Source organism: Rhea pennata, chromosome 2 (assembly GCF_028389875.1).
Source record: "Rhea pennata isolate bPtePen1 chromosome 2, bPtePen1.pri, whole genome shotgun sequence".
NCBI classification, from domain to species: Eukaryota; Metazoa; Chordata; class Aves; order Rheiformes; family Rheidae; genus Rhea; species Rhea pennata.
This window is the reverse complement of record NC_084664.1, coordinates 50,425,247-50,443,409: the sequence shown is the minus strand read 5'-3', so window position 1 is coordinate 50,443,409 and position 18,163 is coordinate 50,425,247. Positions and strand designations below refer to the sequence as shown.

The 18,163-nt window shown below is 43.1% G+C and overlaps 1 protein-coding gene across 1 annotated transcript in view; it reads right to left on the bottom strand.

Annotated features, from left to right (window-relative positions):
- Positions 1-345: 345 nt before the first annotated feature.
- The window catches only part of TMC2 (transmembrane channel like 2), a 39,309-nt gene continuing 21,491 nt past the window's right edge, over positions 346-18,163 (bottom strand). Inside the window, exons 12-20 of the mRNA XM_062567885.1 lie at positions 16,811-16,990; positions 15,561-15,713; positions 14,555-14,683; positions 13,213-13,280; positions 11,535-11,774; positions 9,632-9,757; positions 4,107-4,185; positions 1,743-1,863; positions 346-599 (exon numbers count right to left, since the gene is read on the bottom strand). Coding sequence (XP_062423869.1) covers positions 346-599; positions 1,743-1,863; positions 4,107-4,185; positions 9,632-9,757; positions 11,535-11,774; positions 13,213-13,280; positions 14,555-14,683; positions 15,561-15,713; positions 16,811-16,990 — 1,350 coding nt within the window. The remainder of the gene's footprint in view (positions 600-1,742; positions 1,864-4,106; positions 4,186-9,631; positions 9,758-11,534; positions 11,775-13,212; positions 13,281-14,554; positions 14,684-15,560; positions 15,714-16,810; positions 16,991-18,163) is intronic.

Sequence of the window (18,163 nt, the reverse complement as noted above, 5' to 3'; positions counted from 1 at the left end):
AGGTAAACTGAAGGAGAGCTATCATAGAGGACAAAATACAGTTGACAAAACCTTCTCTCATGCTAATCTAGTGGGTACTGTACATTGTAGTTCAGCAATGCCACAACTGATTTTCATCCTGACCCCATCTTGTCGTCTTTGTGATCAAAATCAGTGCAGCCATTACTGTTCGCAACTTTGAAGTACTACTACACTTCTAAACAAGCCTGTTATAGCTAGAATCAATGTTGGATCAATATAGATCATTAATGCATGACCAACGTACAATAATCATTTTCTACTAAAACTACTATAGGTCATACAATACATCTATTTTAATGGCAAAAAGGAGAAATGTTGCTGAGCTTATTGAGCAGCATATGGGTAGTGTGGCTGTCCTCTCCCCCTCCAAGGTACTGGTCCGGGTGGGTAAGCCCCCAGCCTGGGCTGGCCAGGGTAAGGTGCCCTGACACCAGGCATCGGTGGCCGTGTCACGAGCACGTGCAGCGGTGGGGTGAGTGCAGCTCCTCTCCTGGTGCTTACAGGGTTGCCATCCTCAGCTGCTGCTTTTCCTTGTTTTCCAATAGGGATGGTTTTATTAGGAGGCTCTATTTTTTTGTCTAGAGCAAAAATTATGAATGTTATTTTCTTGAAAGTAAGCGCTGTCTTTCTCCCTTTCCCCAGTGGCTGCTGTTTCTTCTACATGCAATAACCCAGTTGTGTGAGGATTTGTTTGAATATCTAAGTGATGAAACCATAAACAAGACTGTTAGCCCACGGCCAAAATTCAGTACGTGTCTCTATTGTCCAAACTCTCCTCGCAGGTTCTTACCAGTGCATTTCTGAGACATGATAGTCCTACCAGCCATGCTGGTAAGCATATAGCCTTATGATGGTGATCAATAACTCCTGGTTTTAGTCTTTATTTTCAACCCACCTGCGATGTTTCAAGCACTATTTCCATCTTAATGAAAGCCCTGGATCTGCTCTAGGGAGAAAGTATATCAAGTTGGTCACAACTTTTCAACTCATCTCAGTCTGTCTAAGAGACAGAGACAGCTCATCTAAATGGTAATGGGTTATGGTGGCACTGATCTATTCCCCCTCCAGCCCCCATCTACATTAAGATAAAATCAAAATCTTTTAAATTTGAGGTTTTGTTTTTCAAAAACAATAGCAGGAGACTCTGGTAGAAACGGCAGGTTCAGACTGATGCTAAAAGGTCTGGCTCACACTTTCCTCAAGAGCATCCTAACTCTGATGGTAATACCTCCTTCTGCAGCCACTCCTCTAGCCAGAGACTCCACTCAGTAGAGCTTACTATGTGCATTTATTTGTCCTAACTGTGACCAGCATAGCCTTATAAAAAGCTTCTGTCTCATTCACAATGAATTTTCCAGTGAAAACGTCAGTTGGTAAGAAAGTTCTTGACCAGCTCAACTCAACAGCCCAGAAACAAGGAGTTTCTTGAGTGAATTGTCACTTTCATGTTTGATATGATTAGTAGCTTGATTTTGAATCATAATGTTGGACTGTAATTCCCACACTTTGCTAAGGCTATATGAGACATAACCCAGTCTTAAAGGCCATTTCTTGGTCTCCATTGACAGACAGACTTTTGTAAGTAAACAAAATCTGTGCTAGTTATACTCCTCCAATCCCTTGCCAATCCCATGTTCTTTCAGTTTCTTTATCCTTGCCTGTCATCATTTGATGACAAAGGGAACCTTTCCAGGAGAATTAAGTGGTGGTTTTGTTTTTACCTTCCACTTGTTTGGGGTGACTTTCACTCTTCACACCTGGTTGAAATAAATCCTCCAGATCTTGCATCGCAGAATTTGTGGTGGCTTTGTTGTTTCTCTTGTTTTTTTCCTCTTCATGGAGCTGCATTAATTGAAACCATCAGGTTTAGTTCGCAACTGAAGACATAATCTGTGACATGACTGCCTGGAGTCATGCTTGGCCTGGCTAAGTATGAATGTAATCTCTTTCTCAAGTTCAAAGTGTTGCTGAACATCAGTCCAGTGACATCTTGTCTGGCTTTATAGAAAAGAAATGAATCCCAGACGGAATCAAGAGCCTTGGAAACAGCAACCTTGTTCTTGTTACGGGAAAGTGCTAGTGGATAACATTGCTTAGGTTTCTCAGACTGTGTGTTTCTGCAGCTGCCTATCTGCACTTACTGAGATTTTTTTTTGCAAAATTGTATCTCTTCAGGTGGGTGTCTGTGACTGTAGGGCTATCTTTGATTTTAGTTGCATGTTTTGGGGTCTTTGAAAGATTTCCTTCTGGTTAACAAAGGGAGAAAAATATAAGCGGATTCTCTGTATACAGGACAAGCATGCTAGGTGGGGAAAGGGAGAGAGTTCCCTTTTTTTATGCAAAGAGAAAGCTTAGGTGGACACCATTCCAGCTCCATCCCTCCTCCCAAAAGGAAGGCTTGCTAATAGAGAGGGCTGTATGCCTGAGCCAGTGTCCAGCCTGAGCTGATCAGTGCATGGGGCATGGGGTCCAAGGTGGTTTGTAGCCTCACTCCACACAGAGGTCCCAGTCTGTGGAGATGACTCCATCCCTTTAAGTGAACCAGGCAGAATTTTGGGGCAGCCAAGGCAAATATTAATGAGCTCAACAGGTTGTCATGCTGGGGTCACCAGCAGGCTCTAATCACTGAGCCCCTCTGCCAGTACCAGGCAGCTCCCTGCCCTGCTCCCTGAGCAGCAGGACCATGCCAAACCCTCCCCTTCTGCTCTGCTGCACACCCCTCAGCTACTTCAGCAAATCTGCAGGTGCATGTGGGATAGAGATACAGAAAGCCTATGCAAAGAGAGGAACTTGTCTGTGGATGTTGCTGTGTCTCTGAGAAGTACTGAGCTCTGCCTCATGATGCTTCCACAGGGGATTGTGGTCATTTGTCCCAGCAAAGAGTTGGTTTGCATAGCATAAACCAGCTATGTGTCCGTAAGTCCAACTTTGCTGTAAGAGTGGCAGGGGCTTAACTTTTGCAATACTTGAAGGTGCTCTAGGAACCAAGACCCATGTTTTAAGTCATGTGCGCAAGTGATCGGTACTGAATCTGGACACTCAGAGCAATGGAGGCTCAGAATGGAGTCTCATTTCTCAGTGCTTACTTTCTCACTTTTAATGTTGCACCGATCTCTGTTTTATGTAATGCACTACTTTATGCAACTTTGATTCCCTGGCTTGAATTCTGCCCTGTACCATTTAAAGGGATGATACCACTCTTCTGATGGGATCACATTCAACTCTTATGCTGGGCTGGATACTGCAAGTATGTCTATATTTTACAAAACAATATTGTGTTAGAGACCCATCAGAAAAGCTCTGAGGGAAACAAATATTGCCAGACCAGCATGTGTCCTGGAAGCAGGACAGCTACATGAGCATGGCTTTGCCCTGTTTCTCATCAGCTCTAATTAGCTGAGCAGGAGCCGAGCTGCACTTCTTCAGATAAACTGCTTCCAGACCTAATTCATACCAGTTCAGGGGTCTCTGCATCGTGGTCCTCTGCATGTTGCAAATCTTCCCTAGTTCTGCATATCAGAAGGTCCAAATCCTATCCTGCTAATACAAGCAGTTTAATCTGTATCTTAGTTTTCCAAACTGTACGACAGAGATAGAGATACCAGTCTTCTTTTTCAATGCTTTGAGAATTATTGGTATAATTTTTTTATATATATATATATGTATGTATAAAAACATAAGAATAATTATAAAATGTTATTGTCATGTTGTTATTTATGGCTCTTTGCTCTTCAGCTTGTATGAAACCTGATTGTTGTTTTGATAGGCTTATCATTGTTCCTAGGAAATTGCTGTTTCCAAAACATTACTTGAACTTTGAGGTAACGTATTTTTGTAGATTGAAAATGCTATTGCTGGGAAAACTCAGTGCAGTTATGTATGAAATAGAAGCCCATTGTGGGATAAGACCACTCTTCGCAGTTAGCCATTAAATCGAACCCAAAAGGAATGAATAAAAGTAAAATGTGTCTTCTTCCTGTGTCACTAAAGTGGTCTAAAGTGAAAAGCAATTTAAAAGCATGTGTTACCCATCAAACCTGAAGTCCATGGTATGTCAAAGACAGCTTTGCCAGATGAATACTTACCATTTGCATTTTCTTCTTCAGCTCTGCATTGGCGCGTTGGTATGCTTCGGACACTGCATTTAGGTAATAGATGGCAAGGCTACAAAAACAAATGTGTTGCTGTGGTGATAGGATCAAGCGAGAGAGGAACTTTTATAGGGTGGGAAATTAAAATCCCTGGAGCTGATGCTTTCCTGAGAGCACTGAGGGAAGACTTAAAACCCAAATGGTGGGAATTTCTCCAAAGAACGACCTTACTGTTTGGCTCACAAATGAGCAAAGCCAACCACATTTGTCTTATTTGACCTGTCTTCTAGTTCTGGGAAAATTCCCAGTGTTGTGCTGGACTCAAAGAGCTCCTGTAGAAATGGCAGAGCTCCCAAGCAGCCCTGCACTCACAACTGCCACTATCCCTGAGCTGGAGATACCAGCACACATTGATTCACTTTGTATCACAGCAGGCCTGACAGATAGGGAACTTACATTTTAAAGAAATCTTTAAGGTCATGTCTGGCAGCAGCTGGCATTGACTAGCACTGGGAATCACCAACGAGCCATCAGTAACCTCATAAACATTCCTGCCTGGTTTGTGTCTTTCGTGTCTTGCAGATCCTTTGTTCTTTTACTTCCAGCACCTTCACTTCTTCCTCACTTGGATGGCACCCTCAAACACATATTTCTTAGTGGGTCTGCTGTGCTGTGGGGGTGATGGGCTAGGAGTATGTGTTGACCAAACCCAATCTAGTGGCTGTGTCCAGAGGTCCACATCGACCGGCTCTGACACAAGTGTATTTCAAGCAGGACCCACTGCAACCCATACAGTAGCCTATGTACAGTGGGCCCTACTCCATCACTGCCTGCCTCCCAGTACCTAGTTTTTTCCTCTGACAGTCTGCAGGCTGCCTTGAGAGGCTCAAAGCTTAGGAGGAATTTAGGCTTTTTCATGGCATAGTCAAGTAAGATGGGCTGCAGTAGTCCAGTAATTCTGTTCAAAAAAAAAAAAAAAAAAAAAAAAAAAAAAAAAAAGAGAGAGAGAGAGAAGGAAAAAAAGAAAAAATAAGGCCATCCTGCCTCCTCCTGTCTTGTTGTGGACTCCCTCTACTTCCTCTACATAAGCCTTGGTCCTTGGGTCTTTCCTCAGCAAGCCCATTCAGCTCCCTGGTCTGGATGAAAACGAACTCCACGGATGCAGGGCACAGCTTTCTGCTAGGCTAGCAGGTCCTACAGGCTCATACCCCAGCACTGGAGCTGGCTTCAAGGGGGAACCCATGTCCCTTTTTGCTGGCGGCAGCCTTTTAGGTAGATTCCTCTCTCTCATTCAGCTGAGACAAGATAGCCATCAGGTTACACAGAAAACCTAGAAAAAACTAGGAAGGCAAGAAAGCTGTGGCAGAGCAGGGCCTGAACCCTCTCCTGAAAGTGTGGTGCATGAAGCAGAGACAGGGAGATGATGGTGAGCAGCAGCCAGGTCAGAGTGGAGCCACTGGCTTTTGCTTCATTTCCTTCTGTGAAAAGGGCAGGCCAAAGAGAGGAGAACAGGAGCTAAGCTGGAGAGATCTGAAAGGCAACTGGGATAAAAGAAGGTTTCCTGGCAGCCAGCCTTGGTGCACAGAGAGGTGAGTATTTTAAAACATGCCCAAGTGTCTGGGACTGTCTCACCACCACTGCCACCTGCCAGCCAGTAATGTTTTGGTTGTCAGACATGTCTCCTCCTGCCTTTTGTAGAGTGCTTTTATTCTTCTAAATTATAAACATCATCTGCTCTGTGACTCTGAGCCATTCCTGGGAAAAGCACCACCCGCTCAGATCACTGATTTTCGGGAAAAAAAAAATCATGAAAAACATGACACCTAAGAAGAAATCCTGAAAATTCATAATCTGATTGTGTTGCTATGGCCCAGGCTTAGCAACCTGGAAGGAGGCTAGAGGATTTTGTTAGCAGAGTATCTGACTTTAAGGCAAGCGAGGCACTATATACGGGCAAATCAGTTTCCAGGTGGGAGATCAGAGGGAGATATTCTGGATTACCCTTCTTGAGACTTTCTGCAGGAGTCTATCTTGAAGAGACATATTTACTTCCTTTTCCCTAGAATTAAACCAAAAAATCAGTATTTGTTTTTAATATATTGATGATCTGGGCCAAAAACCTTTAGGAATTGTTGTTTTTATTCTTCTGTAAGGAGGCAGTAGTTCCATTTCTTCTTCTTTTCTTCTTCATCAGGCTGATTGCATGGGAAATACAATAATACTTTGTAATCCAAGGCTTTGAGGCTGCTCTTCCCTTTTTGTTGTGACCTACTGAGCCATAAGTGCCTGAAAGCAGCATATTTTCATAAAGATAACTAGATCTGCTTGTTCAGAGTCAGCCGGGATGCCATGGGCTCTCCTTTCGAGCCTTTCTCAAGTTCATTGGGTAACTGTGAGCAAAGCAATTTCCATTCCTTTTCCTTTTGCACCCTTTTCATTAGTAGCCAGCATTGTCTTCAAACAGCAATACAATTTCCTCCCCTCTTTTTTTTTTTTTTTTTTTTTTTTAATAAATTCATTGATATAAAGGATGGACTCACCGGGTTCCTCTCCCTAAGACAGTAAGATATGAGCCTGCCCCCGTCTGCAATGTTCTGATCAGGCTAAGCCTGAGTTTCCTGTGTCCTTGGCTAATTGCAGTGGTTTTGGGCTATTCCTTTGCTTCAGCCCAAGCTCCGGCCCAGAACGAAGTTGCTCAAGGGCAGGTGAGTTTGTCCAGGAATGAGCTGCCCTGAAAGGCACTTGAGGGTGAGAGGGGAAAGGAATAGCTTAAAAGAAGGGGGATTTGGGAGTATGCCTTCGCTGCTGTCCAAACCTAGGACAGTCCCGCAGGTAGTCGAGCAGGAGGTATGTTTGAGAGGTCTCATTCAGGTGGAGCCCAACCACTGCTGCAGCAGACAGAAAGATCACCCAGTCAGCCGGGGTGATCCTCTGAGGTGTGTGCTCAGTGTCCTTGGTAGACTTTACTGCATGGCTGGATCCACCATTGAATTCACTATTCAGAGAGCTACTGCTCATTCCCAGGCATGGCCAAGCAATACTACGTCCAGGTCTGTCCTTGGCTGACTGTGAGCAGTGGTGTGAGGAGCCATAATTTCTGCTGGGAATTGGGAGTAAGTGCTGGCAAATGGAGTTTACCCGCTTTTAATGGAGATGCTTTAGATTTACTGTTCCTGTGTCTGAAGTGAGCTTGGGGGTGCTTAAGCTGCTTAATATGGATGCTGGTGACCCTGGCATCCCTTATCTTTAATTTACTGCTGCCCCCAGAGGTGGGGAGAGAGTGTGCGTCACTATAGAAGAGATACTTTGGATTATATCTGGAAAAAGAGAGGGGGTTATCATGGCTAGAGAAAATGACTTAATTCACTCCACAGAAGAGAAGAACACATTTTTTAAGTGTCTGCCATCAAAATCAACAGGCTGTCAATTTATGATCCACCTGCCGATGTTTGTAGAGGCTATTTCTTTAAGCTGTGTTGCAGGTTGCTTTGCCTGCTACTTTGAGAGCTGCTGTCTCTTTGCTCATCAGAGTCAGATGAAACTCCAGTAGCTGAATTTCCCTGTTTTTAATCTCATGGCAAGTTGGATAAGAATCAACATGAGGGACTAACTTCACCTTTTTTTAAGACTATGACACTCACTCTGGGTAGCTGAATGACTGGAAGTGCCAGGAAAATATTTAAAATCCTCTAAGGCCACACAGACTGTGTATCTGAACGAGGAAAAAAGGATGTGTTAGGTAGGATGGGCATATGGTAGCTCTCAGATTGCTGAGGGAATTAGGGCAGAGACAAAAAGGTGTCTCAAGGAGACAAGGGCCAGTAGGAGAGTGGTGACATGGGAGTGAAGAATAGCTAAGATGGGGAATGGTGGGGGAAAAGGAGCACCTTCACTGATGAGCTGAATTCCTGCCAGTTCTTTGTCCTGGCTGTCACTGAAGTAAACAGGAGGAAGTTGTCACTGAATAAAACTTTGTGTTAATGTCAAGATTTACTTCTCTCCCTCCACTTTTGTTTGGGAGATGGAGGGGGTGGGGGGTTACATCAAAGCCTCAGGAAGCTAACTTGCAACCCTGATGTAAAGGTCATCCATTTGGGGTAGATTAGTTCTGCACTCTTCATTTCATAGTAGCAGTAGCATCTGCTAATGCTCCTTTCAAGGCCTTAGGAATAGAGCTAATAACTCAATAATATACTTGGCCATATGGGGGATATAGCATGGGACTTTTTGTCTTCTGCATGTATCTGGTCTGAATCCTCCAAGTGCAGTGTCTGTCTATGTGAGTTAAATTATCTGATCATCTTTATTTAAGTTAAAATCAATAGAGTAATTTGCAGGAGGTAGAGGTTTTCAGCTTAATTGGGACTTTTTTCTTGCTATTCTAATAAGAAACTTCTATAACATATGGTAGCAAGTGAACTTCCATTTGATTTAATTTAATGGAATTATCTTCACTGTAATCTGTTCAGAAAAAAGGATTACTGTGCACAAGAATGACTGTGCTGGATCAGACCAAAGGTCTCTCTGGCCCAAAGGCCTGTCTCCAATGTGAGCGGGTGGTCAGGGAAGAGTAAGAGCAGGCAAGCATGTGTGGTACGTCCCCTGGCACCCTTCCAGCCTCCAGCTGTTTGGTCTGGTGTGCTCAAAGCTGCCTTTAAATTGTGACCACAGCTCTCCCACTTCTTTTGATAGCTTTGGAAACCTCAAGAGCAATGCCAAAAATATCCCTAAAAAAATCCAAAACAAAACAAGAACTGCCCTGGTCCTAATGCTTCTGAAAATGCTAGGGATCAAATATGGCTTCAGATATGGCTTCAAAGCTTAAATGATCAGACCACACTGAAACAAATTCTAGATGTATTATCTGGAAAAAAAAAATCTCATCATGCTTTTGGAACTTGTAATTTTTGAATACCCTGGCTTGACAGTACTGTAAATACCACCAGCTGTGATGGAAATTGCTTTTCCACAAGGAACCAAGCTAAGACCATCCGTCTAGTTCCTACAGGCTACTGAAAAATTTTCACATGGAAGTGATGATGCTCTGAAAATCCAGCCATGTCAGCAATGCATTTCAGCTTAAAGGCTATGTTTAATTGGGTCAGGAAATGAAGTGATGACAAGCAGTCGAGCTGATTCAGCACGGAGGTTTATCTTGCTCTCAAATAGCAACTGCTAACTCCAGCTGCTCCCTGAAGACAAGTCCTTTGAACTCTGCCAAAGCAAATGTTCGAACTGCCTAAATGCAGGCATGCAGTGGCAGCAGGTGCTGCAGTGGGTCCCCACGAGTGGGCACAGAGGGAGTGAGCACAGAGGGCACAGCTGCTTCCTGGGAGGCAGCTCATCTGGCTGCGGGATGGCCGTGTCTAGCAGAGGAGGAGGGTGTGGGAAGGAGGGTGCCTTTGCCTGGATCTGGGCCACTAACACAGCTAAGTTGCACATAGGCATTGCTAAAATCTTCGCATTTTTTTCGACCTCACCCCCCCAGCTGGGCACGTAATGTTGAAAGAAAAACTTACACCATAAGCAGAACTGCAGGTATGATCAGTCCTGGATTTGCCACATAGCTGAAGATCTTGGCAACAAAAAGTGGGAAATCAAGTTCGATGGTCTCTTGAATGACTTCATACATTCTTTTCTTTCCACTGGAAAGACAAATAGTCAGTCAAGAAGTGTAGCTAGTTCCTAGAGGGGAGCAATAGCACCTCATTTAAAGACATGAGGTAGCATGTTTCCTCCCTTTTTCACTGAGCAGCTGCTTGCTGTTGGCCACTAAGGCATTTTGATGTAAAAATTCTACTGAAATGTTTGCACTTCAGATTATCTTTTGGTCTATCCTTTTCCCCCCCTCATATTGATTATAGAAATGATCTCTATTAACTTTCCTCAAAAGAAAATGTATTTATTTCAACATGTCATTCCTACATGAGTTCTGATAATTTATTCCTCTGAAATGTATAAAAACCCCTACAGATTGCAGTAACCATACATTTCTGATCAATATCTCATTAAATGTGGCCTTTTCATAGTAGAGATGACTTTCCATATGCAAATTCTGGCTTTCTGAAATAATGAGCCGACTTGAAGAGCAGCTAAGTAATGACAAAAATAGCAAGCTGTGATTATCACTTAATAGGAAACTCAGTGAAAGAGTCATTTTAAACTGGATTGATAAAACAGATGAGAATATTCTGTGTGAAAATATAGCAAATCTGTACAAGCAGGGATTTGGGTGGAATTGCATAACTGACCTTCTTCAATCCCCAGCACCTATGGGTCTGTGAATTCAACCCTGTCGGTGCTATTCCTGATATTTAGGCTTGTTTCCTTTGTAGCTCTTGCAGGCTCTCTGGATTCTGCTCAGGAAAGTGTTGGATTCTGTCCTCATGATGAAAATCAATAAAGACAAATCTAGCTAAATGGCTTCCCAACTTCATCAACTGTCATAAACCCAGAAGAGTTGAGCTTTTAATCAAGTTGTGGTAGGATGTGGAGAGATGTGCTGAGTGGATTTTGAAGGGGAGATTAGAAACTAAAATAGCTCTTTCATGTTTCAAGTTAGTCATCTCCAAATGATAACCTGCAGGCAACAAGTTCCTTGTCAGATCTCCTGATGTTACTCATTGACACCTGTCTTCACTATGGAACTAAGGAAATTTTGGTCTGTCATCTTCTTCCCCGCATCTTTGTAGCGTTGTATTGCCGTTTTTCATTAGCGAATGGATAACCTGAAACAGTGCCTCTACAGGAACAATTTGTTCCAATTTGGCTCCTTGCTGAGTCAGACTCAGTGGGCACAGGAAATGGTGTTACTCAGTCAAATTAAACTTTATTGGCATGTTAATCCAGTCCACTGAATGCTCTGTGCGGTGCTGATTCAGGCCTAATTAAAAACAAGGCAATTTAGGAAAGAAAAAAAAAGGCTGCAACAGTGCAGGCTCAGACCTATCAATTTCCTGCTATTTTCCAACAAAATTCAACAGATGTATCTTGTGATGTGGTAGTTCTTGGCTCTAAGGAAGGTCTTGGAAGGAGGTTTGGGGTCTCCTGCTGCTTTCTGGGGGGGGGGGGGGGGAGCTGTGCCCTGCTGTCCCATCCCTGCTCTCCTCTGGTGTTTTCATTGACACTTGTCGGGGGAGCACTGGGAATCATGTCGTTGAGGAGGGGGCAAAGCAGATGCACTAGCAGAGCCCACGAGGGGAAAAAAATAGACAAGATCTTGGACCAGGCTCAGTGCTCCCAGCTGCCTGTTTACACCCTGCAGATGATCACAGCCTATTGCCTTACATTCCTAAGAAGAATTTAACAGGACAGAAAATCAAGGTACTTCACCGTCTCTGCTGGATACCAGGCCTTTTAATTTCATGAAAATACTCTTACGTATCAAAGCAGAAAGCTAGCATTTTGGTACTTTGTTAATACCTGAATGGTCCACAGTCAAAAGAAGGAGGCAGGGACATGATGGTGTAGGCTACAGGCAGGAGACTGAGGAACAGGATCAACAATAAAAGTCCCATGTAAAAATTATTAGACTTGGATGCTTTAAATACTCGTGCATGAGGGACATTGCTGCTCATGACAGCCCAGCACTGAAAATACATAGAGGTCAGTAAGCGCAGTACATTTATACCCACAAGCCCTGGTGCATAAAAGGATCCCATCCTAAAAAGGAAAGGAGAAGAATGGGGGTTATATTTTGCTGGATTGGAAGATTTTTCTTTTTTTTTTCTTTTTTTTTTTTTCAGAAAAAGAAGGCAAAACTTGTTAATGTAGTGGCAACTTTGCCTATAAATGATATCTGAGTGGGCTGGCTTCTGCCAGCTCTGTGATTTTGGAGGAGAAGCCACCTGTGTTAAGGCACAGTAACTGTATATTGGGGACTGGCAAGGTCTCAGACCTCTCAATAGTTGCAGAGAAAGATTTTCAGTTTGTGATAAAAATTGCTAAAAAAAAAATGTCCTTTGGTTCCAGATGGTCTAAAACAACGTGTTTTTCTGAAAGACCAAGAAGCATAGGAAAAATGTGCTTCACAAGCACACTTAGAGGGAATTCCTGAAGTGGACTGTCTGCTTGGACCTACAGCTGCCCCTGGTGGTGATGTCCTGCTGCCACTGCTGCCAGTGGCTTCGAGGTTCCCCGTGAAGTGGGGCCTGTGGCGCTGCTAATAGGTAGGATTCCCTGGGCTTTCAAACTCATGGTTTCTCAGTAAAAAGCCAGCAAAAAAAAAAAAAAAAAAAAAAAGCTCAGCAAAATGGGCAAGTCGCTTAAAATCACAGGTGCTGAGAGCCTTTTGCTTAGGGCATTCAGCCCCAGTGCAGGGAGGTCTGGGTGTCAGTCCCTTGGGATTCAGCCTTGGCATGTAGGAAAGATCATCAGGTTCATGGCTCAGGTCTCTCAGAACTGGCAGTTTCTAGAAACAGTTGGCTTTGCCAGAATCCTTCTTGTCATATCCTACCATAATCTCCACTTCCCTTAATTAGGTACAATCTGGGAAGGTGGGGGATATTGGAAAGCTTGGAAAAATATTAGGTGAATGTGAGCAGAGGAAAAACACTTCCTTGAGTCTGCAGAGATGTTGCAGTAGATAAAGAGATAAAAAACATTAAAGCGTTGTCCCCTGAGCAGATGAGGGCGATTTGGGCCACTGCCACTTGTGCCACCAGAGCAGGGGTGGCAGCAGCCCTCGTTCGCCCTCCTTTGGGGTGGTTCTGGGATGTGCCTCTACCCCCTGACCAGCTTGGCCGGCTTCCTGCCCACCCTTGTGTTGATGCGTTAGCTCACAGGGCCGTCAGAATTGCTTTCTGGTCTCTCCCCCCAGCACATGAACCACTGTGAAAGGGCTGGGAAAGGGCAATTTTACCTTTGGAAAAAAAATGGCCTTGTAAAAGTGAGAGTAAGTTGGGGTTTGCAAGGCTGTCTTCTGTTTAAGCTAGGCCAGTGCTGCTACTCTTTGACTAACCTGGGATTTTAAAATATTATTTCCATTTTTTACTGTCAATCACGGAAAGTCAAACAATCAGAGTAAACAAAGCACAAGCTCTCGAGATCCACCAGAAAGCTTTTTAAAGAACACAAAAACCGAAAAGGTGATATATCTTACCAAATCATTCCTTGGTTGAAGATCAAACCCAGAACATTGCCACTGATGTCAAACTCAGCATAGGAGGGCTGCATGGGGGAAAAAGAAAAAAAAAGGGGAGTTGGTCTTTAACAGAGGTATGTGCTTGCTAGTGTTGGATATAAGGATGCTTATTTAAACCTGGAGTGAAAGGATTTATGGGAGGTCTCCTGCTGCATACACACTGCTTGGATGCCCAGCAACAGAGCTGCGAAAGCGAGAATGGAGCTACTGGGCTCTGGAGAGCAAGACTTTCTTGGCTTGCAGAAAATTGGAAAGATGCGCTGAGGTGCTTAGATTTGCTCTGTGTTTGTATCTTCTTCCTGCTAATAAAGCCAACTCTGAGCAAAGGAGCCATGGCATAAGACTAGGATTTTATATTCCAGCTGGTATATCTGGTTATGGACTTACATTTCCACCCTGGTAAAATACTGAGTGTTTGACTGGTTGTAAGGCTGAGTTGGAGAACAAATGCTACAGCAGCTATATCCACTCTCTCAGGTTTTGCAGCAGCAGGCTGCTGTGGAGGAGAAGCAAAGGCCCTAGGGAGAGAAACCTGAGGGAATATGTGGCTGGATAAGTAAGTGGCATCATTTTTCACTGCACTATATAATATTTAAAACACCACTTTATATGAGGGAGCCTATCTGATGTGGTTGCTAATGGTGCTAATTCCAGAACAGGTAGGTATAATCTGTCTGTAATATTTTTCATTTTATAAATTATTATTCTGTTAGATTTGCCTATGATGAAACCATTGTTTCGTCTACATATGTTTTTTTTGTGTGCACAAACTCAGATGATTTTGGCAGCTTAAACTATGTGAAAAGGTTTTTTTATTTTCTTGAAAAAAATTTTTGGAAGGAAAGGACCCAGGAAATCATCAGTCTTATGCTTTACTGCAATATAGAATACAGCTTTAAAAAAGGATAGATGATGCCCTTAATGTTTCATATGTCCTAGGTTGTATGTCTGCTTTTTACTCAATTTGCATGTTTTCCATATTGTCAATGTTTTGTAAAGTTGAGGTTTAACACAACGGCAAAAAAAAGGGCCCAAAAGTTTGGGATTTAACTACTGAATGAACATCAGAATAATTTTTTTTTGAGCTCAACTTCATGATTCAAGTTCCTGAGTGGGTGAGAGAATTGTATTTTTCTAGGGCTCTTTCTGGGGTGAGACTGATCCAGAGACCAACAATGCTAATTAAAATATCAAACAAGACCGGAAGGCACCTAGAACCATTCAAACTCTATTTATCAGTAATATTTAAACAAAAGGCCCTAAATTCATTTATCTTCTCAGCTAAAAGACATTGACTTACAAATCCAGCCTCTAGGTCCCAGCACCAGCAGTAATTCACAAATCTGACGAAACAAGCTCGGATGAAATCTCCCACCAGGATGGTTACGTATGTCACTAGGATATCGGACACAGTGAGCCTTACAAACTCCTGAAATTTGAAACAAAGAAAAAATATTTAGCTCCTATAATTTCAGTAGTGCATTTTGCATTTTATTTTATTAAGCCATAACCTGCAGAAAGGCACACCATGAACACACCCCCTGTCAGTTTTCAGACACTTGGTAGTGCATAAGGTTCACCTCTGCGCTTGGGAACCACGAGCTCCATTGCAGCCATTAGCCCTATCAGTTGCTGCTAGTGTTACTGACTGCACTACATATTGTGATAGCACATGAAATGAAAGCAGAATGCTAATGCTGCAATAAAGCTAGTCTAAACCACATATACGCAGAGGCAGATTTTGGTTTGGCAGTCTAGCAGTCTGCAAATACTTTCACAGAAATATCTGTGGCTTATTTTTGTGAGTCTTACAGGGATTTCGCTGTTCTGAGGAAGTCCTACTTGAAATGAGTGATTAATTCAGAGTCTCCCACCTGTGGACTTTACTTCCCCTTTGGAAGAAGTTCTGAGCAAAAGCCAGTGACTCCTTGGAAACTGCAGGGTTTTCCTAATCTGTGTTGAAACCTGTAATATTAGTTGAAAACTAGCAAGTTAAGGTAGCAGGAGGGAGCTACCAGTACTTCTAAAAATAACATTTCTTGACAGTCTTGCAAAGTGAGAATCACCTGTGCTCTTCACTGAAAGTACTACAGAGTTGTGGGTGTCCCAAGCACTTCTTGCTGTGTATCTCATGACCATAACTTGAGATCCGTAGCTATATATCTAAATTGCCTTGGTGCTTCTATGTGAGGAATTGGAAAAGGAGATGCTGTTTGTGAGGAAAACTTAAATCCTGGAAACACTGAAAGCAACTATAAAAAAAACCCAAACCAGTCCAGAGCTTTACTGTATAACGAATTTCTTACGATGCCGACAGTTGTCTCCCAGCAAGGTCCCCTGGGCACATCTGCCGGATCAAGGGGAGATGGGGTAGCAGTGCTGCCATTCCCCACAGATGAATTGTAGTGGCTAAACAGCGTCCAGTGTGTTGTGTTCCTTAAGACATCCTCTTCGGCCAGCTACAACAGGAGAGATGCCTGAGTTGAAAACATTTGCAAAAGGAGCCCTAGAGGATGTGGTGGCCTGAGCTGGTGCTAACTTGCACTCAGAGAGACCCAAGAGAGAGTGTTCCTCTCTCCTTTCTACCAGTTACCACCTCTAATATAAGAAAGCACTTACAGCAGAGTTGCTGGGCCAGCATTAGAAAGGAAAACAGCATGGAAAAGAGTTCTCTGTGGCTAGGAACAGGGCAGCAGTTTCTCCAGACTTAAAGGGCACTGCTAGTTTCAGCAAGCAAATACTGACTAGCCTTTGCAACATGCACTTTTGGCAGTCCTTGCTTAAGCTGTAGTCTGCTCCCCTTCCTCATGACATCTACTAGCTTGCTCCCAATGCATGAATAGCATTACAGGAGGAGCTGGAGATCCTGCAAGGCAAGCCAAGGTTTGGGAATCTGGCCCATGATAAACAAGAAAATAGGGCTGCTGTTAGTAGTTAGAGACTCCACTGCAGTTCTCCTTGCTCACTTTGTTTAGCATTTTTCAGAGCAGAGCAAATCGCCCTGATTCCTCTTAATCTTCTCAGCCTAAAATTGAGTCATTTTTCTGTGGATCAGCTAGACATTTATCCTTTCCTGTGGTTATCTGCCTGCAACACACTGCCAAGATAAAGTTAAAGAGGGGAAAGGTGAGAGGAAATATTATAAACTGTATCCTCAGGGTTTGCAATTACAGAAATTGCAAAGACTGTCAGACAGAAAAAATTCAAATCACCCTAATATTCTGTGGTTATAGGTGACAATAAGCACTGTTTTTTCAGGGTTGTAAAGAGAAATTTGAGAATCTCTGGCAAGCTAAATAAGCCTAGATGAGCCTTGAGTCGCTCATCTTAGCCCTGCAGCAGGCAGCTCTGTTCTTAAAACATGGCTAAAATCCCCTCTGGGCTGTGAGTGACCTCTGGGCAGCTACTGCCCATGCCTAAGAGGATCAGGGAGTGGGGAAGTGCTGGCTGCTTGCTGCAGAGGGAATGGTTGTCTGTGCTAGCTGCAGAGATGGGCTGCTCTCACATGCTGCTCTATAAAATGCTGGTGAACTTGCCTTTTTGACTAAGATCTTACTTTTTCATTGACATCATCCATCAAGGCCAATAAAAATGTGTAGAGATTCCCAAGGAAGAGCGCAAAGATCCGTCCCAGCTGCCATTTCAGTCCTATGCGGGGATGGTAATTTTCTAATGCTGCGATGGTTTCAAACAGTGGAGGACAAAACATACCCAGCAAGGACATTACGATTTCAACCTGCCAAAAAGGAAGATTAGACTAGTGCTGCTAATACTAAGAACAGCGACCATGTTACTTTGAGCAGTTATCAAAAGTATGTGTGCCAGCATTTCATATAGCACAGCCACTGCAACCTGATTTTCCTGAGGAGCAAACTGACATCTCTCTTTAACGTCGACAAACAATTTTTCATTAGAACAGGGCAGCAAATGTGGAAATGACACATAATAGAGAGAAAGTTGCATTTTGTGATAGCATGTCATCAAATCAGTTTCTGCTCTTTCCCACTTGCAAAGACCAGTTGCAGTAATAAGGTTTAGACTGAGTGACACATGGAGCAGAGTAGGAGCTGCAGGCTACTTGTCAAGAAGTAGTTTGAGATTTCTGAAGAATTTATGAAGGGGAAGGAGCTAAAACAAGCTCAGCTCCTGGATTTGTTTAATTTGCAGTCAGCACAACATCAGGCTTGAGGGCGGGGGTGTATGGCTTGCTCTTGCAGGAGCCCTTTTGCTGTTATCTCAAAGGGATGAGCTCAGAAGAATTTGTTCCCCATCAGTCCATACTCATAAATATTTAGTTTCCTCAGTTCTCACGTACTACTGCCTGAATCAGCTCTTAGGTTCCTATTTTAGTTTTGGAGTAATCACAAGACTTGGCTTGTGTGCATAAAGCAATTAGTTGATGCTAATGTTTATTTTCCATATTCAGCACCTTTGCTTTTGCAATAGGTGATTACAGACTTAAATGTAAGCACAGCATGGACTCAGTTTTGAGGCTCAAGAGAATATGTCCTGTTCCTTTTTTTTTTTTTGTTTCTCTGCAAAACACCAAGTTGTATTAAAGTCAATGAAGTCATTGACAAACTAGTGTTAACTCAGTCATGACCTGGGGGCTTTATCTTTTCTTGCCCATTGGCCTGCAGGGGGCTGCATCTGCAGGGCCTCTGGCAAGTTCTAACTCACAGATCTCTTTTTTTTATACATCTCCTTCCAGGAAAAGGAACAAGTACCCAGAGTTCCCAGAGTTGTGCATATTGAAATCTTAAGTTATCACCAGACAAGTTTCAAATGTTAGACATTTTTTTTTGTATGTTGTGTTTCCTTTGGGAAAAGTTGATGGAGGTAAATCAAAACATTTTGAGAGAAAATAAATTTTTCTTAATGCTTTCTGAATGAGCGATGAAAATGCACA